The 24,039-nt window shown below is 37.3% G+C and overlaps 1 protein-coding gene across 5 annotated transcripts in view; it reads left to right on the top strand.

Annotated features, from left to right (window-relative positions):
• Positions 1-24,039, top strand: part of nebl (nebulette) — a 132,751-nt gene that overhangs the window by 90,389 nt on the left and 18,323 nt on the right. For 2 of the 5 annotated variants that reach the window (XM_002933150.5, XM_004915430.4), the window contains 10 exons: positions 10,026-10,127; positions 11,536-11,637; positions 13,449-13,562; positions 16,480-16,584; positions 19,424-19,528; positions 20,656-20,763; positions 21,707-21,817; positions 21,897-22,007; positions 22,205-22,315; positions 23,549-23,659. The exons of 1 other annotated variant lie outside the window; for it this stretch is intronic. In XM_002933150.5, the coding sequence (XP_002933196.3) occupies positions 10,026-10,127; positions 11,536-11,637; positions 13,449-13,562; positions 16,480-16,584; positions 19,424-19,528; positions 20,656-20,763; positions 21,707-21,817; positions 21,897-22,007; positions 22,205-22,315; positions 23,549-23,659 (1,080 nt within the window). The remainder of the gene's footprint in view (positions 1-10,025; positions 10,128-11,535; positions 11,638-13,448; positions 13,563-16,479; positions 16,585-19,423; positions 19,529-20,655; positions 20,764-21,706; positions 21,818-21,896; positions 22,008-22,204; positions 22,316-23,548; positions 23,660-24,039) is intronic. 2 more of the 5 variants (XM_004915428.4, XM_004915429.4) reach the window with 1 other exon arrangement.

Genomic DNA, 24,039 nt, shown 5'->3' on the forward strand with positions numbered 1-24,039 from the left:
TTCCAGTGTCTCATCCTTCTGTGTTTGTAACATTATAATGTGCAAAAACACATTTCATATATTTTCTTGTCTATATGTACATTATAATACTACTACTAAATATTTTAAAAATACAGGTATGGATCTGTTAACTGGAAACCCATTATCCAGAAAGCTCCAAATAAAAAGACTCCATTATAGGCAAATTATATTTAAAAAAATAATTTCCTATTTCGCAGTAATAATAAAACAGTACCTGTACTTGATCCCAACTAAGATATAATTACCCCTTATTGGGGGCAGAACAGCCCTATTGGGTTTATTTAATGGTTAAATGATTCCCTTTTCTCTGTAATAATAAAACAGTACCTGTACTTGATCCCAACTAAGATATAATTACCCCTTATTGGGGGCAGAACAGCCCTATTGGGTTTATTTAATGGTTAAATGATTCCCTTTTCTCTGTAATAATAAAACAGTACCTGTACTTGATCCCAACTAAGATATAATTACCCCTTATTGGGGGCAGAACAGCCCTATTGGGTTTATTTAATGGTTAAATGATTCCCATTTCTCTGTAATAATAAAACAGTACCTGTACTTGATCCCAACTAAGATATAATTACCCCTTATTGGGGGCAGAACAGCCCTATTGGGTTTATTTAATGGTTAAATGATTCCCTTTTCTCTGTAATAATAAAACAGTACCTGTACTTGATCCCAACTAAGATATAATTACCCCTTATTGGGGCAGAACAGCCCTATTGGGTTTATTTAATGGTTAAATTATTCCCTTTTCTCTGTAATAATAAAACAGTACCTGTACTTGATCCCAACTAAGATATAATTAATTCTTATAATGCAAAACAATCCTATTGGGTTTATTTCATGTTGAAATAATTTCTTAGTAGATATAAAGTATTGTGATCCAAATTATCGATAGACCCTTTATCCAAACCCCCCCCCCCCGCCGCCCCCAAGTCCTGAGCATTCTGGATAACAGGTCTATGCCTGTAATACTAGTAAATGTCTAAATGTATTTAATGGGTTGAATGCCTTTGGAATCTGTAAATATTAATGTGCACATATCCAGTACATTACATTTAAATATAATCTATATATAATGAATAAAACAGAGTTGTGAGCAATTCCCTTGGGCTTTGCTATTCAGTCTGCCCAAGAGCCATGCCATCTGACATTGCACCTTTTTCATCCTGTGCTATTGTGCTAGGGGTGCTGTGAGTTGGCAAGTGAGCAGTTTGAACATCTTGTTCAGTTTAACAATTCTAGGGTGACAGATAGAAAACAGGATACAGAAGAAAATCTAAGGGCTAAATGCCAAAATCATACACTGAGTTCTGCTGTATATGCAGGTACTAATGGGAACACTGTATGGATAGTGCTGCTTTACAAGGCACTACGGTATCACAATGGAGTTTGCCGAAGGAAATGATTGTTAGAGCAAATAACACAAAATGGTATTGGAACTCTAAATCAAGATAATGGGGCCGATTCACTAAAGGTCGATAACGCTTATCGCATGCTTTTTTGCGTTAAAAATCACGAGATAAGTAAGTACCGATTCATCAGTCATTTCACATGCATTAAGACGCATATCGCATGCGCAAAAAACACACTGTGATGCGTTATTTACCTCGCATTGCGTTAAATAGCGAATAGAAATAGTACTAACGCATGATTCACAAACACAAATGAAGCGTTAAACGCGCTAAATATCGCATTAGTCTGTGCGAATATTAACACCTACTTGGGGCAGGCGGTACTTTAAGAAAATTGCGGTTTGTGAGCTTTTGGCAAAACAATATGGACTTTGCAGTGGGATTTATTCAAGTCTGTGTTGGCCCTAGAGTAACATAGCCTCCAGTTTGCAGGGAAATGGTCATTTTCAAAACAGTAGTTTTCAGAAAGTAACTAATATGGCGTGCACACGGCGGAAATTATCGCACATGCGCTAAAATATTGCATAAAATTGGTCATCGCGAGTTAAATAATACAAAGAACATTGTGTCTTAAACAATAAGAAGCGATAAAATTTTTACCGCATTCTATAAATAGTGCTCGTTTTATCGACCTTTAGTGAATCGGCCCCCAATGTGTCTCTTTGTGACTGCAAGAATGCTCCTGTGGTTCAGGTGCGAAGGGGTGGGCTGCTTTATAGCGCTCTAATTTTGGGGATTTCCTTTTAAGTTTGGATTTCATTCCTAATTGAAATTCTTGCCCATAACTAGTGATGAGCAAATCTGTCCTGTTTTGCTTCGCCGAAAAATTTGCGAACCTTTTAAATGGCGAAAATGTAGCACGTCAACAAAAATTGAATTTCGCTAATTGCGCAGCCCCCACTAATCCATGCCTGCTGAATTATTTTGCACATCATTTCCCATAACCCTTTCTCTTTCAGAGCTAGAGGCATACATTTTTAATTCTTTGGGACAGGCACTCACTAATAGGCATATTTACACTAAGGGGCATATTTATAATAAGGGATGTATTTACACTAACAGGGCATATTTATACTAAACAGATTTTTTTATATTTAATTTTGAAATTTCACATGGGGCTAGCCATATTTTTAATTTCCCAGGGTGCCATAGCCATGTGACCTATGCTCTGATAAATTTCAGTCACACTTTACTGCTGAGCTGCAAGTTGGAGAGATATCATCCCCCTCCCAGCAGACAATCAGCAAAACAATGGGAAGGGAACAAGATAGCTCCCAGTAGGTATCAGAACAGCACTCAATAGTAAGAAATCCAAGTCTGGCTTGGGACTCCTCCAGTTACATGGGAGTAGGAGAAACAATAGGTTATCTGAAAGCAGTTCTAATGTGTAGCGCTGGCTCCTTCTAAAAGCTCAGACTCAGGCACAATGCACTGAGATGGCGCCTACACACCAATATTACAGCTAAAAATACATTTGTTGGTTCAAGAATAAAATGTTAAATGGTAGAGTTAATTATTTGCTACGTAAACAATGTAATTTAAAAATAAAAGTATTCCATAAAAATCATGGCAGTATCCCTTTATTATCAATTCATTTTAACACGCCATCGTATTCAGAGTAAACATACATAAGCAGCCTTATCTGTGCTAGAAGATGCCAGTTGTATTTCATGCAGTTCTCTTGTATATTGTCTTGTCGTTGAATGGAGGCCTGCTCAGCTTATATATGTTAACAATTTTCCTTACTAAAGAAACTGTTTTAATTATTGATACAATATACATGGTCGTTTAATAAGCAATAGGTTAGCACTGAGCTCTCAAGACATCCATTGTAAATGTCAGATATGAAGAGGCGTTGTTAGTATTTGCTGTGCAGTAGTCAGTTGAATGGAAAAAAAATGCATTAAGCTATTATTCTTTTCTCTTGATGTGGGCGCACACTGCCACTGGGAACCATTCCTTTTCTCAATGCTAGTCAGAATCAGTATGAAAGGGAGAAAAACATACAAGACAGAACTGAAGAGACTTATGTAATGAATGGTCTTAGGTTTTGCTACTTGTCTGATAACCCATAGCAACCAGTGAGCAGGTAGGGTTTACTTGCCAGCTGTTTTGTTTGGTTTATATGGGTTGATTTAGACAATTTATAATACATAGTTTCTCTAGCCTGCCCTCAAACCTTGCCAATAGTGCATGTTCTATCGCTGCAGAATAGTTGTGGTGGTTCAGTCAGCATAATTAACAGATTACTATACAAAACAAGCTAGGAACATTTCCATGAAAAACATTATAATGGTTTATCATACCCTTTAAAGCACATGTAAACCCTACATTTTCCTAACCTACATTTTGCTACCATGTATATAAGCTGGACACATTTCCCCTACCCACACTGCATCATTTGTACTGCATATATCCCCTATGTTCGACAGCACCATCACATTTTCCTATAACAAATAGCAGCTTTCACCCAGTGACCATTTTCCCTCTTCAGTGACATTTACATCTGCAAACAGCACGTGTGCTGTAAAGTTCTTGTAATCAAGAATGCAGGCTTACTAAGGCACAACTTACTTTGATAAAAAGTATTGCTTGGACTGTGCCCTGTAATGGCTAAACTGAGCTCAGGAGAGGTGGTTAGGAGAAAAAATATGTTTCTCCAGCAGAGTGCAGGGCCAGATCAGAGTCTTTATGGAAACCAGCAAGGCCATCTCTTTACTGGCTGCTAGATTGGAGGGTGTTAGGCAACCTAAGTTAATAAGGACTGAGCATGCTCAGTAAGCCAAGAGCCAAAGCAAATTTCTAAGGGGGGGGGGCAAATGGGTTAGAGGAGGAGAAGGAAGCCCAAGTTAATCAGGGGATGCTACAGCCTTGCTATTAACCTTTGAACAACAGGAGCGACAGGTATTTAAAAACATTTTTCTACATGTCTATGACATTACTTGTTTACGTATAATGTTGACATACTATTGACTGGTTATATACACCTATATGTACCAGTACAAGTTAATACATGTACTAGGTCCATTATTCCTCATATAGCATGGACAGTGAAGTCTATGGATCCTTTAAGCCAGTGGGACAGTCGTTGTCTATATAAATATTTCCAATAGAAGCCTGTGGCTTTCTCAAATCCTAATGTAACAAGGCTGCTTTGTGCAAGTTTAATGTGCAGGTGTGAGACATCCTAATGTTATTGTATCCTTCAAACTGCCTCAATCAACCAATTTCGATTCCCCAGTTTGTACTTTCATAGATCTGCTGTTTAGAATAAAAATCATTGATGCTACAGCTGCTCAGCAGGCATTACCAGCATGGATGCGATCACATTAGTTAAAGCCCTACTGTGAATAATGATCATTCGTGGAGCTGGCTGGGTATTTAAATGGGGATGACATTATCCTGGCAAATACGAATGTTTCATTGGCATTATATTTGTGGAGAAATTAAGATTTCACCATTAAAATGCAAAACATCTGCCTCTTGGCAGCTTTTGTTGTTCATCTACTGGCAGATTTGCTGGAAAGTCCAATTTCTAGACAATCTCCAATTCACTAGTTTAGTAACTAAATAGACAAATAGAACATCATTGATTGAGATAATTCATAGTGACAAGAATAATAGTCAATTTACTGGTACCCATTATGGTTTTTACTTATTTATTATGTTTCTATTAGCACTATTAACACCAAAAAGACATTGCTATTCACTTAAATATGAGGTACTGGTACCCTTCACTGGTACAAACTGAATATAGTACAGGTATGGGATCCAGTATCTGGAAACCTGCTAACCGAAAAGTTCCAAATTATGAAAAATGCTATATCCAATAGAGTACATTAAAAGCAAATAATTCAGATTTTTAAAAATGATTTCCTTTTCTCTGTAATAACAAAACAGTACCTTGTACTTGATCTTTACTAAGATATAATTACCCCTTATTGGGGGCAGAACAGCCCTATTGGGTTTATTTAATGGTTAAATGATTCCCTTTTCTCTGTAATAATAAAACAGTACCTGTACTTGATCCCAACTAAGATATAATTACCCCTTATTGGGGCAGAACAGCCCTATTGGGTTTATTTAATGGTTAAATTATTTCCTTTTCTCTGTAATAATAAAACAGTACCTGTACTTGATCCCAACTAAGATATAATTACCCCTTATTGGGGCAGAACAGCCCTATTGGGTTTATTTAATGGTTAAATGATTTCCTTTTCTCTGTACAGGTATAGGACCCATTATCCAGAATGCTCGGGACCAAGGGTATTCCGGATAAGGGGTCTTTCCATAATTTGGATCTCCATACCTTAAGTCTACTAAAAAATTAATAAAACATTAATTAAACCCAATAGGATTGTTTTGCATCCAATAAGGATTATTTATATCTTAGTTGGGATCAATTACAAGGTTCTGTTTTATTTCTACATAAAAAAAGGAAATCAGTTTTAAAATTCTGAATTATTTGCTTATAATGGAGTCTATGGGAGACGAGCTTTCCGTAATTCAGAGCTTTCTGGATAACGGGTTTCTGGATAAGGGGTCCGATACCTGTAATAACAAAACAGTACCTTGTACTTGATCTTTACTAAGATATAAGAAATTCGTTTTGGAGGCAAAACAATCCTATTGGGTTTATTTAATGTGTAAATTAATTTTTAGTAAATTTATGGTATGGAGATCCAAATTACGGAAAGATCCCTTATTCTGGAAAATCGCAGGTCCTGAGCATTCTGGATAACAGGTCCCATACATAGATAAATAAATCAGCTGTTATGTAGCCATAAAAGTTGATTAGGGCTATGGCACATTTTTTCATTTTATGGTGTTTCTGGTCGTTCATGGAGGGAAAGACATGGCCAAATACAGACTGCTAGAACTACTTGTCACCATGCAAACCATTAAATAGATGTGAATATAACACAAGCCATGTCCTCTATGTTGTATCTGGGACTGGATTTTATGTATAAAGTGAACCTTGATATAGAAGCAGGGTTTAAATCTTATTTGGGAAAGCAAAGTGTTTTCTCTAAGGTTTTGCAAATGTGAAGCTCTCTGTGGGGTGCCCTTAACACAGCAGATTACAATGAAACACTGAGGTTTAGTCTGAATTAAAATGAAACGGTTCATTTAGAAAGAACAGGCTATTTAACATCTAATGTGTCATTTTCACAGATAATAAGTGTATTGTCGACAACCTACTCATTTGGCCTTGTGAGACTCATCTAATCTTTTGCGGTCCTTAGTGTAAGAATCATTTAATTAATTTAGAATACTCACTGCTGCCTATTACTTCTAGCAGCATGACTATCGATTCTGAAGTGTCAACCAGTTTCCTTACACTTTTGCATTTCATGTATCATTATGCCCAGTTTGTAGGAGGAAATATTAGGTGGTCATAATAAATATCTTGGTAAGTAATTGAAATAATATATATAAAACAATGGTTTATTTGTAAACAGTAAGACTTTCATAGGCACACAAGTGATGCAATGCCTATATAGTCTGCAGCATACAGTAAAGAAGGTCCTGTTGGTTATATGGAGTTTGGTGAAAGCCAAGTTAAAGGCGATCCCTTTTCAATGCAAGATGAATAGCAAAGACATTGTATCCTGTCCTTGGTATCTTCAAGGCACAAATCAACACTACATGGTTTCCATTAATCTGGTTTATTGAATGCCTGCTGTGATTGGTGATTTTGCTAGCTAAATGTTCTGTACAGATGAAGCTTCAGTACACTATCCTTAATCCGTGATGGCAAAACCATCATGTAATGCAAGTACTAAATGTTCCTTTCAGTCCCTGGCAGTAGCAGGTAGCACAGTTAACACATCATTATTCTTCTGTTTATTGTTTATTTTATTGCTGGCAGATTAAAATGGAAATGGCTCTCTTTTCTGCGGCTCTCACACAGAAATAATCTCCAGGAGTGGATATTAATTTAATGCAGCAATACTGAACATCCAGAGTACTCACAAGAACAGAACGGCCTTTTGGGAAGGAGATTTTTTAAATGTGGCAATGTAGCTTGGCCAATTAGAACTAAGATCAGAAAGTATTTTCAGGATAAATTTGAGCCAATAAAATATTTCTTGTAGCAGCTGGTCAACTCTAAAGTGTAGGTTAGGCCAAGCACTGTAAAAAGTAGCAGCTGTTCAACAGCGTGGGTTAGCCCAAATGCTCACAATTTGTCTTTGCTTCGTATTTTTGTTTAAGCTTTTCTATTGGAGTCTCAATACTATTGAAAAGCTAGAAATGTGTCTCTCTTCAAGCACATCCATCCATGACATATCCAGAATACCAAAAAACAGTCAGTGTGCCAAGCCTTTACTCTTTGGATCACCAGTTGCAAAGCATTTTTTACAGGACCTCTCTGCTGTAGTAAAGTGTTTGGGGAAACACTAGTTTAGTTTATCTTTCTTTTGCACCACTGGGAGAAACATCTCTCTCCTGTGACCTTGTATATCTTTGGCAAATTAATTTGGCATTCACATTAAATGAGATTCCCTGGGCTTTTCTTCTAACAACAACATCTTTGCTTCTCTAAGCTCTGGCTCAGGCCAGTCAACCCTTGGGTTCTCTTCCCTATTTAGTATAACCTTCAAAGCTAATCCAGTCTCTTGCTTGATTCCTAACCGCACTATGGGAATAGTAACTTCTGATTTTTAGCCAACAAATTAGACTGCAGTCCAACTGGTTGCTAGGTAGCACAGTGTCACAACTTCAGCAGGGGATTGTATATAACTGGCTAAGACAGAGAGCATGCAAGGGGAATGGTAGGGAAACAGATCACTATTATGAGTCATCACCTCTAAATAAAGAATATATTTAAGAAAAATTGCACTTAGAAAAATAACTCAATGTATGCCGTTTGTTATACATACCAGCACCAGATAAAAAACAAAGCATACAGACCTTCTGATTGATACATATGGCAATTAACTCATTTTTTTATAAGACACATCACCTAATTTTAATTAGGTGATGTGATATTATTATGTCAGAACCAATATGTCCCCACTATTCCATTGATATCGATGCCGGATAAACTGATGCCTTGTTTTTTGAGTGACATTGTCACCAAAAAAGATATCACTTTTTTCTTATATTGAGTCCAACTACATTCCAAAAGCACTTTACTCAGTAAGCTAAAAGGCATATACAAGCAGATAATGTGGGACAAACTGGACATTTTTTATTTAATGAGCTGGTATTGAACAGTGTAGGAGACCAGAATATTCCCCTATACCCTGGATGTCACATCTTAACAGATACGGGTTAGGAGAGCTGCTTGTTGGCCTGAGGGCCAGATATTCAGACCAATCAGATTCAGCCCATTTTATGGGTGTATGAGCCATATAAACATCCTCTTATTTTGTGACCTAGCTAAATTGTGATAGTTTTGAATGTATGGCCAACTTGAATATCTCTCTTTAAAGGGATTCTATTGTGGTTTTATGCCGTAATTTCCATTACTAAATTACACTGTGTTTATTGCAAATTATTAATTTTAACATTTTATTCTTGAACCAATAAATATATTTTTTTAGTTGTTATTGGTGTGTAAACAGTCATTTCAGGTCACTGTGCCTGATCCTGTTCTCTCTGAGAGAGACAGCACTGCACAATGGAACTGCTTTCAGATAAGCTATTGTTCCACCTACTCAATGTAACTGAAAGAATCATGACTTGGGTGAGTGGTACTTGGATTTTTACTATTGAGTGCTATTCTCATATCCACCAGTAGGTATGGGACCATTTTTAACAATAACAGGGAAGTTGTGCTCACCACTAGCATTTTTAGCAATACACATGTCAAGTAGCTGCTATCTTACTACCTTCCCATTGTTCTGATGATTGGCTGCTGCGGGAAAAGAGAAGGGTGATATCACTCCAACTTGCAGCGCAGCTGTAAACTGAAGTTTATAAGAGCTCAGGTCACATGGCTGAGGGCACCTGCGAAAGTAAGTCAATTAACAGATGTATTTTTGTAAAACAACACATTTTCTCAACACAGAATCACTTTATGTTTGTTTAGGTGTTCCAGATTTAGATCTGATATGTAAATATCCAGGTTCTGAGTCATTAATTTACTTGTCAAAGAGCTGTTTGCTTAATAAACAGCTTTCTGCCTCGGAACCTTCAGTAAAAGTTGTACCTTTTCTTGACCACATTTATCCATTATTTCCTGTATCTTTTCTCTATGTCTAAATACATTTTTATGAGCTGAGTGCTTGCATTATATATTGATTGAAATCATTGCAGTATATAATCAAATGCAAAATGTGCAAATTGACACATTAATGTGGAAGATGTGCTCACAAAGGGATAGTAATATTCTTGCAGCAAATAGCTTCTCATCTAGAGTGAAATTGATACTTTATCTTTAATATAAGCAGGCAGCTTATAAATTAGGCCGCTAAGCCTTGATTTAAAACAAAACTAACAACTAACAAGGTTTTATTCATCAATAATTGATTCATTGAAGTGATTCAGGGGGCTGCAGGTAAACAACAGCTGGAGGGCCATACAGACATATTTTACAAAACCGCCATGACTTTTCCCTGTTTTTTTAATTATTTTTAGGTATCGTATAAGAAAGATGTTCTGGACATTCATAAATACACGGAGGTGTCAGACAGACTGGACATACAAAAGGCAACAGAAGCAGCTAAATTCATTAGCAATGTAATGACCACAGACAAACTTTTTTGTGTTTTTATACATCATGTTTATTTTGTATGTAAAACAATTCTGCATTATTTATAGATAACATCAAATTACAGGGTGATTTGCGTGCATAGCATACAGTAACTTTATAGGCACCAATAAATGTATTATAAAACTCTAACCCCCATATGTAATAAAAGGCACTAAGTTTGCCCAGGAGCAGTAACCCATAGCAACCAGCTGATTTGTTGCTATGGGTTACTGCTCCTGGGCAAGCTTAGTGCCTTTCATTATATAACCCCTTTTGGCTACTCAAAAATGTGAGAATATAGAAGGCAGTATATAAATTAGGAAAGTCCAGAACACTCAGAAAAAATCAGCGATGCATCCACAAGCACTTCCTGCTGCCCCACTTCTGGCACCGTATATACTGTACTGTATACAGACCTCAATAAGTTGGAAAAACCAAAATGGATTTACTGTGTATATAACTGTCTACAACAATACACCCAAATGTGCAGGTAGGCAGTCCTGCTCCACTCTAGCCACAATAAACATAAATATCTTAAGATTTTCTTAACTAAAGGGTCTGCTAGAAGTATTTCCTCAGTAGTCTCTATAATTATTCTGTACAGCCCCCAGAATAATATACCTTTCTCCCTGTTTCCAGATTTATTTTGTTTCTCTATTACAGGCAGTTCAGCTACAGCTCTTTTACTGACTTCCTTGTCTAGTGTGAAGCTTTTTCATTCCCTTTTCCTCTTTTGACCTCTTTAAGGTCTTCATAGTCTGGGAGAGGGAAGGAGTGTTTAGAAAGCAAGAGAGGGTGGAGCCTCACGCTACACAAGGAATTCAGTGAAAGAGATGCAATTCAGCTGCTTGTAATAGAGAAACAAAATCAATTTGCATGCAGGGAGAAAAGTGTGCTATTCTGGCGGCTGCAAATAAAAGGCTTACTTATTCTTTAGGCATATTATTGCATTCCTCCTCCATCTGAGTTAATTATAAAAGTTATAGGTATAATGTAGAACCAGGACTGCAAATTCCAGTCTCCAAGATGTTGTAGTTCCAAGCAGATGGATGGCCTCGGGTTGGATATCACTGTTCTATAACTAGGATAAATTAATGGCATGCTAGTGTGCTTTTTAAACCTCATTTGGTTGGGTTGGGTTTCAGTTCCCCTTGTTTTCAGTGATACAGCCGCCTGATATTCCTGATCTGACTCACTAATGTGTTCTTAGGAATTAGGTTGCTGTGCACTTTCATAGAGAAGGACTGGGGTTCCAATGCTTGGAGTTGGTCCTCGGAGTTTAGTTATGTATGCTGAAGTATTACTTTATAAGTGTTTATATTAATGCAAGTATATTTAGCTACATGACTTATCTGATATATATATAAATAACATATTTGCATTTGTGTTTTGCAGATTGAATATAAGAAAGGCAGAGAAAATATGAACAAAGAGCCAGTTGTTTTAGGAAGACCAGATTTTGAACATGCCAAAGAAGTCTCTAAGCTTTCTAGCCAGGTGAGACCTTAATCATTTGTTCCATAAAAAATGAAGGGAAGTTACTGAATAAACCCTTGTTGCACCAAGGCTAGAACTTTATAATGAACACTATCTCTGTTGCCCTGCATAAAATGGTAAAATATTTACTTTACATTAACAAAACAAACAGGATCCAGAATTTAGTAAACCAACATTTCTATGCTAACTAGTATCTTCCTGATCTTCCTGATATACTTATATGGATCTTATCTATTTGCAGCCATGGTTTCACCTCACATCCAGCTCAGCATAATCTTATTATTTAGTTATTAATAAAGTAATTAATACGTTATTTCTATTCTACAGTATTTTACACTGTTCATTATTGGTTACTTATGAGGTGCATTGTGCAATGTCCATGGGTGGTGGTAATTCTAGGGTTCCCCAACATCATAATAGGCAAGAAGGACACACTGGCTGAAGCAGAAAGAATGTTATGCAAATACCTAAAGTAAATTGCATTAGTACACATACACCTTTACATTTACAGTATTTTAGCTATTCCACACTTGCTGGGGTTCTTATAAATAAAATAATAAATAAACAGGGGGAAACAGACACTCATGCAGAAACTGTGCTAATGTCTTCTTTATTTAGCACAACATGTTTCGAGATGTAAGGGCTTTCTCACTGGAGGAAGTTACGCTTGAAACATGCCATGTTAGATAAAGAAGACAGAAGCACAGTTTCTGCATCAGTGTCTGTTTCCCCGTGTTTATTTATTGGAATCTCCAGTTGGGCAGCCCTGCTCCATAAATTACTTCTGCACTCTGTTCTCCTCTACTGGCATTTGAATTAATTTTATTAGAATTTTGAGCATTATCTTTCTAATATTTGCTAACTATGTTCCAGCCACCCATGGGAAATGTAATTCTGAGATGAAGTCTCTGCAGTCCAGTAGCCCAATGACCCGTAGGGAAACGTAGGGAAGCAGGGGCATGACGTAGCCGTAGGGCAGACATAGCCACTGCCATTTATTATGTGCTTGGTTGCTTTGTATTAGGGGTATAAATAATTGGAACCGTTCCCGCTCCTCATCCATTTTAGGCAGCATAGGAAAACGCCCACCCTCCCTCCCTATAGAGGTGGAGGCAACGAGTGGTGTTGGCGGGGTGATTGAGTTGGGGGAAAACAATGGTTGGGTTAGGAAGGGAGTTTGTTAATTGTTTGGGGCTGGCATGCCTGGAACCTCAGGGGTAAGTAAGTGGATCAGGAGGTGAGTTTTGTTGGGTAGGGGGTTCCGGGCTGGAAGGGCAGCTGGCAGCGCCAGTTGCGCTGTGCAGTTATTTGGCTTGTTATGGTGTATGTTTATTCAAAGTTGGTTGTTTGTTATACAGACATTTGTTTTGTGTTCATGAGATATTTTGTATCTTATTTGTTATTTATGATATGTTTTAAATTAAAACTTTGATTGTTGTTAATAAATGTTCTGCGGCCTTTTTATCCCAAGAATTGGTGTCCGTGTGTTTATTGGGGTTGGTAAGTAAAAGAGGCAAAAGGGTTAAGGTTGGGAGAAAGGCGGGTCAAGATCCGACGGTGCTCACGTCATGCATTAGGTGTATTTCCTCCAACACAGTTAAATATATGGTAAATGTACAATGAAGGCCTCAGGCAGCTATACATTAAGTATATTCCTTTCCCCAAGCAAGTCTTGTCTCTTTGGGATTATTGGTTAGTGACTACAAGGTTAGTTCTCTCTGTAGTATCTTATTTGAGGGGCCATCAACACACATAAAAGGATGCTTTGGGAGATATAAATGTATGATTTATGGCAAACTTTTTCTTAACAGGTAAAGTACAAAGAAAAATTTGACAAGGAAATGAAGGGTAAAAAGCCATGTTACAACCCCCTTGACAGTGCATCCTTCAAACAAGCCCAAGCTGCAAATGCACTTGCAAGTAATGTATGTATTTCCATTTCTTTCATCAGTTTAACAGAACCTCCCCACTGGCACCACTGCCCCTTCCCTCCTTGTTTCATTTTGTACATAGTGTGACTAAATTATACGACCTGTTATCTAGAATGATTGAGACCTTGGGATTTCCAGTAGTTTGGATCTCCATATCTTACATGTACTAAACAATCATTTAACCATTAAATAAACCCAATAGGACTGTTCTGCCCCCAATAAGGGGTAATTATATCTTAGTTGGGATCAAGTACAGGTACTGTTTTATTATTACAGAGAAAAGGGAATCATTTAACCATTAAATAAACCCAATAGGGCTGTTCTGCCCCCAATAAGGGGTAATTATATCTTAGTTGGGATCAAGTACAGGTACTGTTTTATTATTACAGAGAAAAGGGAATCATTTAACCATTAAATAAACCCAATAGGGCTGTTCTGCCCCCAATAAGGGGTAATTATACCTTAGTTGGGATCAAGTACAAGGCACTGTTTTATTATTACAGAGAAAAGGGAATCATTTAACCATTAAATAAACCCAATAGGGCTGTTCTGCCCCCAATAAGGGGTAATTATCTCTTAGATGGGATCAAGTACTAGGCACTGTTTTTTATTATAGAGAATAAGAAAAAATATATATATTTTTTAATTTGATTTATTTGTATAAAATTGAGTCTATGGGAGATGGCCTTCCTATAATTCAGAGCTTTCTGGATAATGGATCCCATACCTGTACTTCTTGATGTTTCAGCATACACCTTATAAAACTGAGTATACGCCGCAGCTAAACCCTTTTTCAATGCTGTTAGCTTTTCCAGATAAGGCATATTTCGTATAGAATATTTGGGGTTATTGATGAGCGAATATTTTCGGCAGGCATGGATTCGCAGTGAATTTCTGCATTTTGCTTCTGTGAAAATTTGCCGCGGAAAAATTTGTTGTGCGGAAAATGTTTTTTGTCGCATGTCAAATTGGGCGCAGTCGCGTCAAAGAAGAGCCCGGTGGCGGCAAAAAAACTGCGCAACAAATGCATTTCGCAAATTTTTCGCCGTTTTGCAAATTTTATGGCCAAACGAAACTGGACAGATTTGCTCATCACTATTTGGGGTACTAGGTGTGCCTGGTGGGTCTTGAATTTGACAGGGTGTACCCAGTTAAATATATCTGAATCCTTATTATTTCTGCTCAGAATGTAGATAGCGATGTCTACAATTTCTTTGACAGCTCAGTCCACTTTATGAAAAGACATTTACTAAAACTGGATATTTACTAAGATTGGAGATAAATATCACTAGTGATGTTGCCCATAGCAACCAATCGGCAATTCGATTTGAATCAAGTTAGAAATCAAAAGCAAAGATTTGATTGGTTGCAACATCACCAGTCATATTTATCTCCAATCTTAGTAAATATCCAATCTTAGTAAATGTCTTTTCAAGTGGAAAACACGCACCCTAGTTCTTATAGCCACACTCCCTTAACCCTTTAAGTAGAGGCGGACTTTAATAAAGGCCAAATAAAGGGTTAAACTCTCCCATGTACAGAAATCCAATTGCAATAGAATTTATTTTATGACAAATACTCATTTGCACAACATAGCAGCTTTACGTTCGGTGGCATTCACACGAAAAACCATGAGTCACGCAGTTTGCCTTCGTCTTTTGCATTTTCTTTTGTATAACTCATTGTCTTCTTTTAATTCATGTCCTTAGATCTAATAGGCAAACATTGTTTTTCTATTACCTTTCATAAAAACAATGTATTATTAAAATGCTGAATATATACAGTACTTGCATTTCTTTTAAATAATTACTACTTTATTATACTGAAGTGCGGGCACTTTTGTTTTCATTCACTATTGGATTTATTTTTATATGAGAATAGTCTACAGGGTGCAGCAATATGCTGCTTTGGACACTGAAATCCATTCTGTTGTATGGCAAGCAGGGTTGAGTATAGGTATCGGACCCCTTATCCGGAAACCCGTTATCCAGAAAGCTCCGAATTACGGAAAGCCCGTCTCCCATACACTCCATTATAAGAAAATAATTCAGAATTTTAAAACTGATTTCCTTTTTTTATGTAGAAATAAAACAGTACCTTGTAATTGATCCCAACTAAGATATAAATAATCCTTATTGGATGCAAAACAATCCTATTGGGTTTAATTAATGTTTTATTGATTTTTTAGTAGACTTAAGGTATGGAGATCCAAATTATGGAAAGACCCCTTATCCGGAATACCCTTGGTCCCGAGCATTCTGGATAATGGGTCCTATACCTGTACTACCATCTCATGAAAAAGAATAGAATTCAGCTGCTCAAAGCAGCGCTGAGCACCAATATCCCATAGAATTGACATTCAACTGTTAAAGGAACAGTAACATCAAAAAATTAAAGTGTTTTAAAGTAATTAAAATATAATGTACTGTTGCTCTGCAAAAAAATGGTGTTTTTGTTACAGAAAAGCTACTATATAAATAAGCTGCTGTGTAGCCATGGGGGCAGCCATTCAAGCTGGAAAAAAGGAGAAAAGGCACAGGTTACATAGCAGATAACTAGTAGATAAGCCCCATATAATGGGGCTTTATCTGTTATCTGCTAAGTAACCTGTGCCTTTTCTCCTTTGAATGGCTGCCCCCATGGCTACACAGCAGCTTACTTATATAAACTATAGTAGTCTTTCTGAGGCAAACACACCAGTTGTAGCAATGCAGGGCAACAGTACATTATATTGTAATTACTTTTATACACTTTCATTTTCTGGTGTTACTGTTCCTTTAAAAGCAGTGCTGAGTACCACCATCCCATTGAACTGAATACAATCCATAATAAATGAGAGCTCTTTGTTTGTTACAATCTTTTTATGTCTTTCAATGGTAGTTAAAAATATGACGTTATTCTCTACACTTAGGTGAAATACAGGCAACACCTGCAAGATATTCATGACCCCTCAGTAGACATGCCCAACCTGCTCTACCTGCAGCATGCACTAAAGACTAGCAAAATGCAAAGCAATGTAAGTATACCCATAAAGCGATGCAGAGCCTTCTCTCCCTTTTAAGTCATTTATAGCTGGTGTGGGTGGCAATTAATATATAATGTTAACACAAACTACGTTTTCAAAAGTTAGTAGCACTGACCAGAAATTTTCCATTGGTCACATGAAATCTATAGACAATTAATATTGGGTTAGTGGCTACACTGACCACTCAGACACAATGAGTTAATCTTACATAGGTGACCAGTGTGATTGTTGATAGATCTAATTGTATCAGTTGCAACAGATTATTGGAATACTGTATGTCTTGCCAAGGAATAATACAAGGAGAAAAGGCACAGAATACAATGGGTTTAGAGACCTGTGTAACAACGAACCCATTGTATTCAACAGAGATTATCAGTAATCTGCTATTATACCTACATCATTTACTGTAGTCCTATTTCAGTTTGAATGGCTACCTCCATGGCTGCACCTTTTTACTGGCAACAGTGCATTATATTTTTTACTTGCACTGTTGCAAGTGAAAAATATAATGCACTGTTGCATTATATGCATTATATTTTAAAGGGATACATGTTTTTTTTAGCTCCAATGCAGAATCCTGCATTGAAATCCTTATTTTAAAAGAGCAAACAGATTGTTTTATATTTAATTTTGAAATTTGACATAGGACTAGCCATATTCTTCATTTCCCAGGTTCCCTCAGCCACAAGGCTAATAAACTTTAGTCACTCCTTTCTACAAGTTGGGTGATATTCTGCAAGTTGGAGTGATATCACCCAATTTACAGAGCAATGGGTAGGTAACAGGATAACAGCTACCTGGCACTTGTTTTGCTTAAAATGCTGCCATGCCCCACCTAGTGGTGTATATGAGAATAGTACTCAATAATATCCAGCCATGACTCCTCCATTTACATTGAGTAGGAGAAACAATAGCGTATCCAAAATCAGTTGCGTTGTGAAGTGCTCACTCTTTCTAAAGGCTCAGAATTAGGCACAATGAACAAGATGGCTGCCTACATATTACAGCTAAAACTATATATATATATATATTGGTTCAAGAATATATTTTTTTGGTTGAATGAATTATTTGCAATGTACACAGTGTAATTTAGTAATAAAACTACACTATAAAAATCATGATAGAATCCCTTTACATTACATTAAAAAAATGTTGATTTTTTTGAAATGTTACTGTTCCTTTAATAAAAGTGCAGGGTGGGTGGAAGGCTAGTTTGTTGGAACATTCAACGTTCAATAGGTAAAATTTAGTGACTTATGATATCAGCTAATTGGTTTGTCAAGTGTAAACTACAATTACAAACCTAGAGAACATAGAATAGGTCACCCATTTTAAAACTTGATTGATATAGTCAGTCTGTAGGTCTCCTCTGCTTGCAGAACATGATTTTATACTGCCGGGCACCAATTTAGATTGCGCAGTTACAGCCACTATTAGACCCTGTTAGATCTGGTACAGCAATTTACTGCAGCTGCCTGAGATTGTTTCCACCTTACTGAGTGTCTCCGACACAAAACATATCATCAGAAAGTGAAATGCTTTCACTGCATGGCCGCGAGCTAATTACCTCTATTTTTCTCCAGCCCGTTATATTTGTGATTATTTTTCTGCAGAAAACAGCAATTTAACAGATATAAGAGAAATCTTCAGTTATAGAAAAATTGCATTTAATATGGGGAAGAACAGCTTGACCCAATCTGCCTGTTTTTTATTTCTACACATTGCTTAGAGACCTGACCAAAAAAAAAAAAAAGATTGGAAATACTCTGAAATAAGTATTTTCTAAAATGTTGGGGGAACAGCAGCCACGAGATAAACATTTTAGCATTGTTAAACTATAGTCCTGATTTGGGTCACATTATGTATTAGGCTTAACTGTACACTGATCTGCTTTTTATGGCTAAATGTTCTTATTACTTTAGGGATAATAATGGTCATTAGCAGAATTTGCTGTCAGACCTGGCCAGCTAAGATTGTGATTGACTGCAGAACACTGCAAGGAGCCCCACACAACACAGAAACCCCTAATATACCTATCGCTGTAATCTGTTCCTTCAAAAAGTATGAACATATACCATTTTATATGCTGAAATCCAACTGCAAAACAGTTCTTCTCTTTATACATCATTTGAAATCCTGGCAGGGGAGGAGGGACTAAAACATTGATGTTACAAATTGTAATAACTTGACCACAACTTACAGACAGCATGCAAGAACTACATAACCCACAATGCATTGCACTTAGATGTTACTTTCCTTATTGACATCTTGTGTGCAGGGAATTGTGGGATTAGGAGGATGCAGGCTGAGGACAGTCAACTATTATTACATTTTTTTTTTGAGTCATAAAGTAGTCAGCAGGTCAGCAGGGAAACAGGTGGCCATTCTTTGGGAACTGTTCCAAACCATACGATTACATTAAAAATCATGAAGAGGTTGCATATTTTTAATTGATGTATATTGTAAAGGTGCTTGAAATTATGTTTACTTTTCAAAAAGCATAAGTTGGGTTTGGGTGGAGTTCCCCTTTAAGTGCCTAAATGTCTAAAGTCCTGAGTCTCATTGAATCATTTTTCTTGTGACTTTGAATTTGCTACTTATCCTTTAAGTGCCTTAGTCACCAGTCTTTCATTGTAAGCTTAATGGGACAGAGACTCATTACACTTGAAACATTCTATAGTAAGAACAATACAGAGAAACCTACATTTTACATACCCTGACTTTAGGTTTTCCCATGGTCCCATTAATATATAATGCATGGCACATTTTTTCTGGTCCCCTGAAAAATATAATATAATAATAATAATAATATAATGTCTGTGTCTTATAGAACATGTACAAGAAGAAATTTGAGGAACAGAAGGGAATCTATCATTTTGCGTTGGATACAGCAGAGCAGATTCATCACAAAGAGAATGCTGTGCTGCAAAGCCAGGTAAGAAATATAATGCAGAGCTATTTAGTGGGAATTCCTAATAGCTCAAGTCCAGTTTAAGACGACTGAGAAAAGAGCATGTACTTCACCCATAACTAACACCTAATGCATAGTTTTAGAAGAGGGCATCTACTTAGGCACATAGCCTTATAGAGGGCCCTATGGAAAGCAAATGTGCAGGTTAAAAGTACAAAATACACCTTACTGGCTCGCTGTAAAGAAAATAACACCATTAAATATTAAAACATAGCATTACTAAAGATTCAAAGGGAAAACATTATTAGCATTAGAAAAACAAACTATTTATACATATTGGCTGCTCTTCCGTGTCCTGGCTGCCGTTCAACATCGATCCCACTTTTGGTAAAACTCTTAAAAGGGAAGTGGAGATTAGGGACATGGGGCCTTCCAGCTGAAGAGGGCCTCTTAAACAAAAGCTCCATATGATATAGTGGATGGCAACAGTTCTGTCTCTAGTCTCAGTAGTCTCTAAAGGGCAAGGACACCCCAGACCAGATGGTCAAACCTTTCCCTTGTGTCTTTGTAAGACATATAATGCTGCACCTTGGGACCAAGATCTCTTTGGCTGCTTACATTCTTGGGCTCCCCAGCCAGGCTGACCCCAGCAGCTTTGGTCCTCTCATCAGGGTCACTTTCCTCAGTAGCTTCCATGTGCACATCTGGCTGATTAGACACATGAGGTACTTTGGCCTAAATTAGCTAAAAGGCTCATGGGGTCCACTTTTGGTCCCTCTCCACTACTTTTGTGAACTCCTCCGCTGTTCCTGGCCCATCCTTGGCCTCCAGCAGCTCCATTCCAGCAGAGAAGACCCTGATCTAGAACCTCCCTAGAGGAATGCCCTACCTAACATCTATGGCTGTAACTAAAAATAACAGTAATTTCAATAAAAACATTTTCCCACTCCTTACATCAGGGAAATCCAAACTCCAGCTCCCCAGAACTACTACTTACAGCAGTCTCCTGACTGTCAAGAACTATCTAGGGTTAATGCAAATGACAAGAGATTCTTTTGGCACTAGGTCTTTTTTTTCCTGTAGCTCTGGCTTTGTACAAATCAAATTCTTGTACTAAAATGTACTTTGATTGATTAATGACCATTTTGCAGGTTAAATACAAGGAGGAATATGAGAAGTCTAAGGGAAGGTCATTGCTTGAATTTGTTGATACTCCATCATATCAAGTTTCAAAGGAGGCTCAGAAGATACAGAGTGAGGTTAGTGAACTTGTGCAATTAATTCAAACTTTGTTTGTTGTTTTTTCTTGCACTATGCAGGGTAAGAATTGAACTGAACTGTAATAGTCATTCCTACTAACAAGCAGGCAGACATTTCATGTCCTGTCTGGAATAAACTCGTCAGCTTACTATCAATAATTTATAATGGAGAGTAAATCATAGACAATGAAAGCAATGTAATGTAATTTGCTGCCATGAGTTACTGCATAGGTGGAAATTTACCAAGTGTTTATAAATAAACAACAATATATTTCACAAAAAAAGGAAAATACAATACTGGTTTCAAAGGATTTAAAAAAACAAAAAACAAAACATTTTAAATGTTTTACAAGGATTTTAAGAATGGGGCTAGAGACTCAAAGAAAAAAAGAGATTGAGCAGTGTCCCATGGCCAATAATAATAATTAGTGATGTGCAAATATGTCCCTTTCCGCTTCACAAAAAAAATTTGCAAAACCGTCGAAAAATTAACGAAATGTTGAAAATCTTCAAAACACTTTGATATCAATGGGAATTTTTTTTTTCTGCTGCAACTGTCTTGCAGCAGGACTACTTTTCCTATGCACAATACATTATCGCAGCAACTATTTCCCCACAGCAACGTTTTACGTGCAAAATATATTGGACACCAAGATTTTCATGGCAATTTTTTTCAGTGGTTTCACCTATGGCATTCAGAATTTCGCTGCAAATCCATACATACCAAAAATTTAGATCATCGCCAATAAAAAATGATTCATATGTATTAAAAAATAAGGGTTTTTATTTCTGCATTTCTGGTCAGAAGATTGCCAGGCCACCATAAACACGTCAAGGTGGCTCTGTCTAATTAACGCTGGTCAGGTTGCATTTTATTAGCAAAAAGAGTCTTCCATACCAACATACAGTCTAAACAAAAGCGTGGTTTTCTGGTCTTTTCTAGAAAGAATATAGAAAAGATCTGGAAGAAGGGATAAAAGGAAAAGGTCTTACAGTCTTAGAAGACACCCCCGATTTAATAAGGGTGAAGAATGCTGCTCAGATATTGAATGAGGTATGAACAGTGAGTGTGCCCAATATGTGAGTGTTATCATTTATTTCCACATAATTTGTATTGTGTTTGTCTGTTGTAGAAAGAGTACCGCAAGGACCTTGAGAATGATATTAAAGGAAAAGGCATGGAATTTAGTGCCGACATCCCAGATATGATCAGGGCAAAAAGGGCATCAGAAATAGCCAGCCAGGTAATCTTAAAATAAACTAGATTTACCAGTCAAGACTACCTAGGCAATGTTTTTTAAATATTGATCTTTGATCTCTTAACACCTATCTTTTGTCCTCATAAAAGTTTCTGCGAGAAAGGATAGATCAACCAATAGTAAACTATTTATTATTACTTTTGCATATATTGGAAAAAAGGTATTTTCTGCTCTCTGTACAGAAAGAATACACAAAGGATTATGAAACCGAAATTAAGGGAAAAGGGATGATAATAGGGACTGATATACCCGAGATACAACGAGTCAAGAGGGTAACTGAAATGGTGAGCCAGGTTGGTACAGACCCTGGATTTGTTTGATGTATTAATATTGATTTCAAGTTGTTAAAAATATGTATTTAGATCAATAAATATTTTTACCCTTATAAAACATTGTATTATTTAGAACCTAAGGTTTACGATATAATTATTTATCCCTATATTTAGCATTATAGGGATTGTTTACCTTTAAATTCACTTTTAGTGTCAGTGTGACATCGCCATTGATATTCTGAGACAATCTGCAATTTATTATCATTTTTATTTGTTTGTGCTTTTTCAGTTATTTAGCTGTTTGTTCAGCAGCCCTCCAGTTTGGAATTTTATTAGCTATCTAGTTGCTAGGGTCTTGTTTACCTTAGCAACAAGACAGTGGTGTGAATAGGAGGGTGAACTGGAAGAAAAGGAATAAAATGTAACAATAATAATAATAATAATATTTTTAACTCATAGTTTTTGGGATGCCTGGGTCAGTGACCCCCATTTGAAGGCTGGAAAGAGGCAGAAGAGTAAAGGTGGCCATACACGCTAAGATACACTTGGCAACCTTGCCAAGCGAGCAGATCTTCCCCCAATACCCCCACCTATGGGTGGGCGATATTGGGCTAATTCGGTCGTTTGGCCTTGGGGTCCCCAATCCGACTAAAATTCAAACCTGCCCAATTGATATCTGGCCGATTTCAGGTCGGGGAGGCCTGTCGTTTGTGCCCCTACACAGGCCGATTTGGTCTAAGGGACCAATATCGTCAGCTAGAATCGGCCCGTGTATGGCCACCTTAAGGCAGATAATTTATAAACTATTTAAAAATAAATAGTGAGACCAACTGCAAAGTTGCTAGGGATAAGACTTTCTATCAGGGGCGGGCCAAGCCGACTGGGTGCCCTTGGCCACCTCTCCTCGCTTCCCCCCCCCACCCCCGCTGCGTGTGCTTTGGCACGCATGCGCAGTCGCGCAAGGGGGGGCAAGTTGGGGTGGTGTCGCGATGAATCATTGCACCCACCGAGTAATGACAAGTGGCGAGGGCAATGACTAAAGAAAACGTACTAGAGGTAGGCAGGAGAGGCTTCTGTCTGGCGCCCCCCAATTGTGCCCTAGACAGCTGCCTCTTCTGCCTACCCCTAGTTCCGGCGCTGCTTTCTATAACCTACTAAAAGTGAATTTAAATGTGAAACTGTAAATGCACTGTAAAATATTTAAAAAAAGCTTTCAGTGCAAGACTTAAACTTTCTTCTTGTGATTGCAAACAGAAAGGATACAAAAAAGACTTGGAATCAGAAATTAAGGGAAAGGGAATGCAAATAGGGGCTGACATGCCTGAAATACAGCGGGTCAAGAGGGTATCGGAAATCGTAAGCCAGGTTGGTACACACCTATGTCACAGAGTTCCTTGGCATAAACTAATGTGTAAATTGCATTTTTCTGTTTTTTTTTCATTTGTTTTATAAATACTAAAAAAATTTGGAAAACATTTAGAGGTCAGAATATTCCACCGATCCATGCAGATATGCAACCAAACTAAAATAATAATAATAATAGTAATATCCCCCTGGCTGAAGAATAAAAGATTAATGAGGTTTAGGAGAAATGAAAACAAAAACAGGTTGCAATGTGAAAAGACAACAGTAACAGTAAATTAAAGATCATGGCATAAAAACAGTGAGCTGGGGAGGTTGGGCAATGGCCAGGTAAGATATGAGAAAGTGGAACCATTGTAAAGAAGAGCTGGGGAGGTTGGGCA

This window comes from Xenopus tropicalis, chromosome 6 (assembly GCF_000004195.4).
Source record: "Xenopus tropicalis strain Nigerian chromosome 6, UCB_Xtro_10.0, whole genome shotgun sequence".
Lineage (NCBI taxonomy): Eukaryota > Metazoa > Chordata > Amphibia > Anura > Pipidae > Xenopus > Xenopus tropicalis.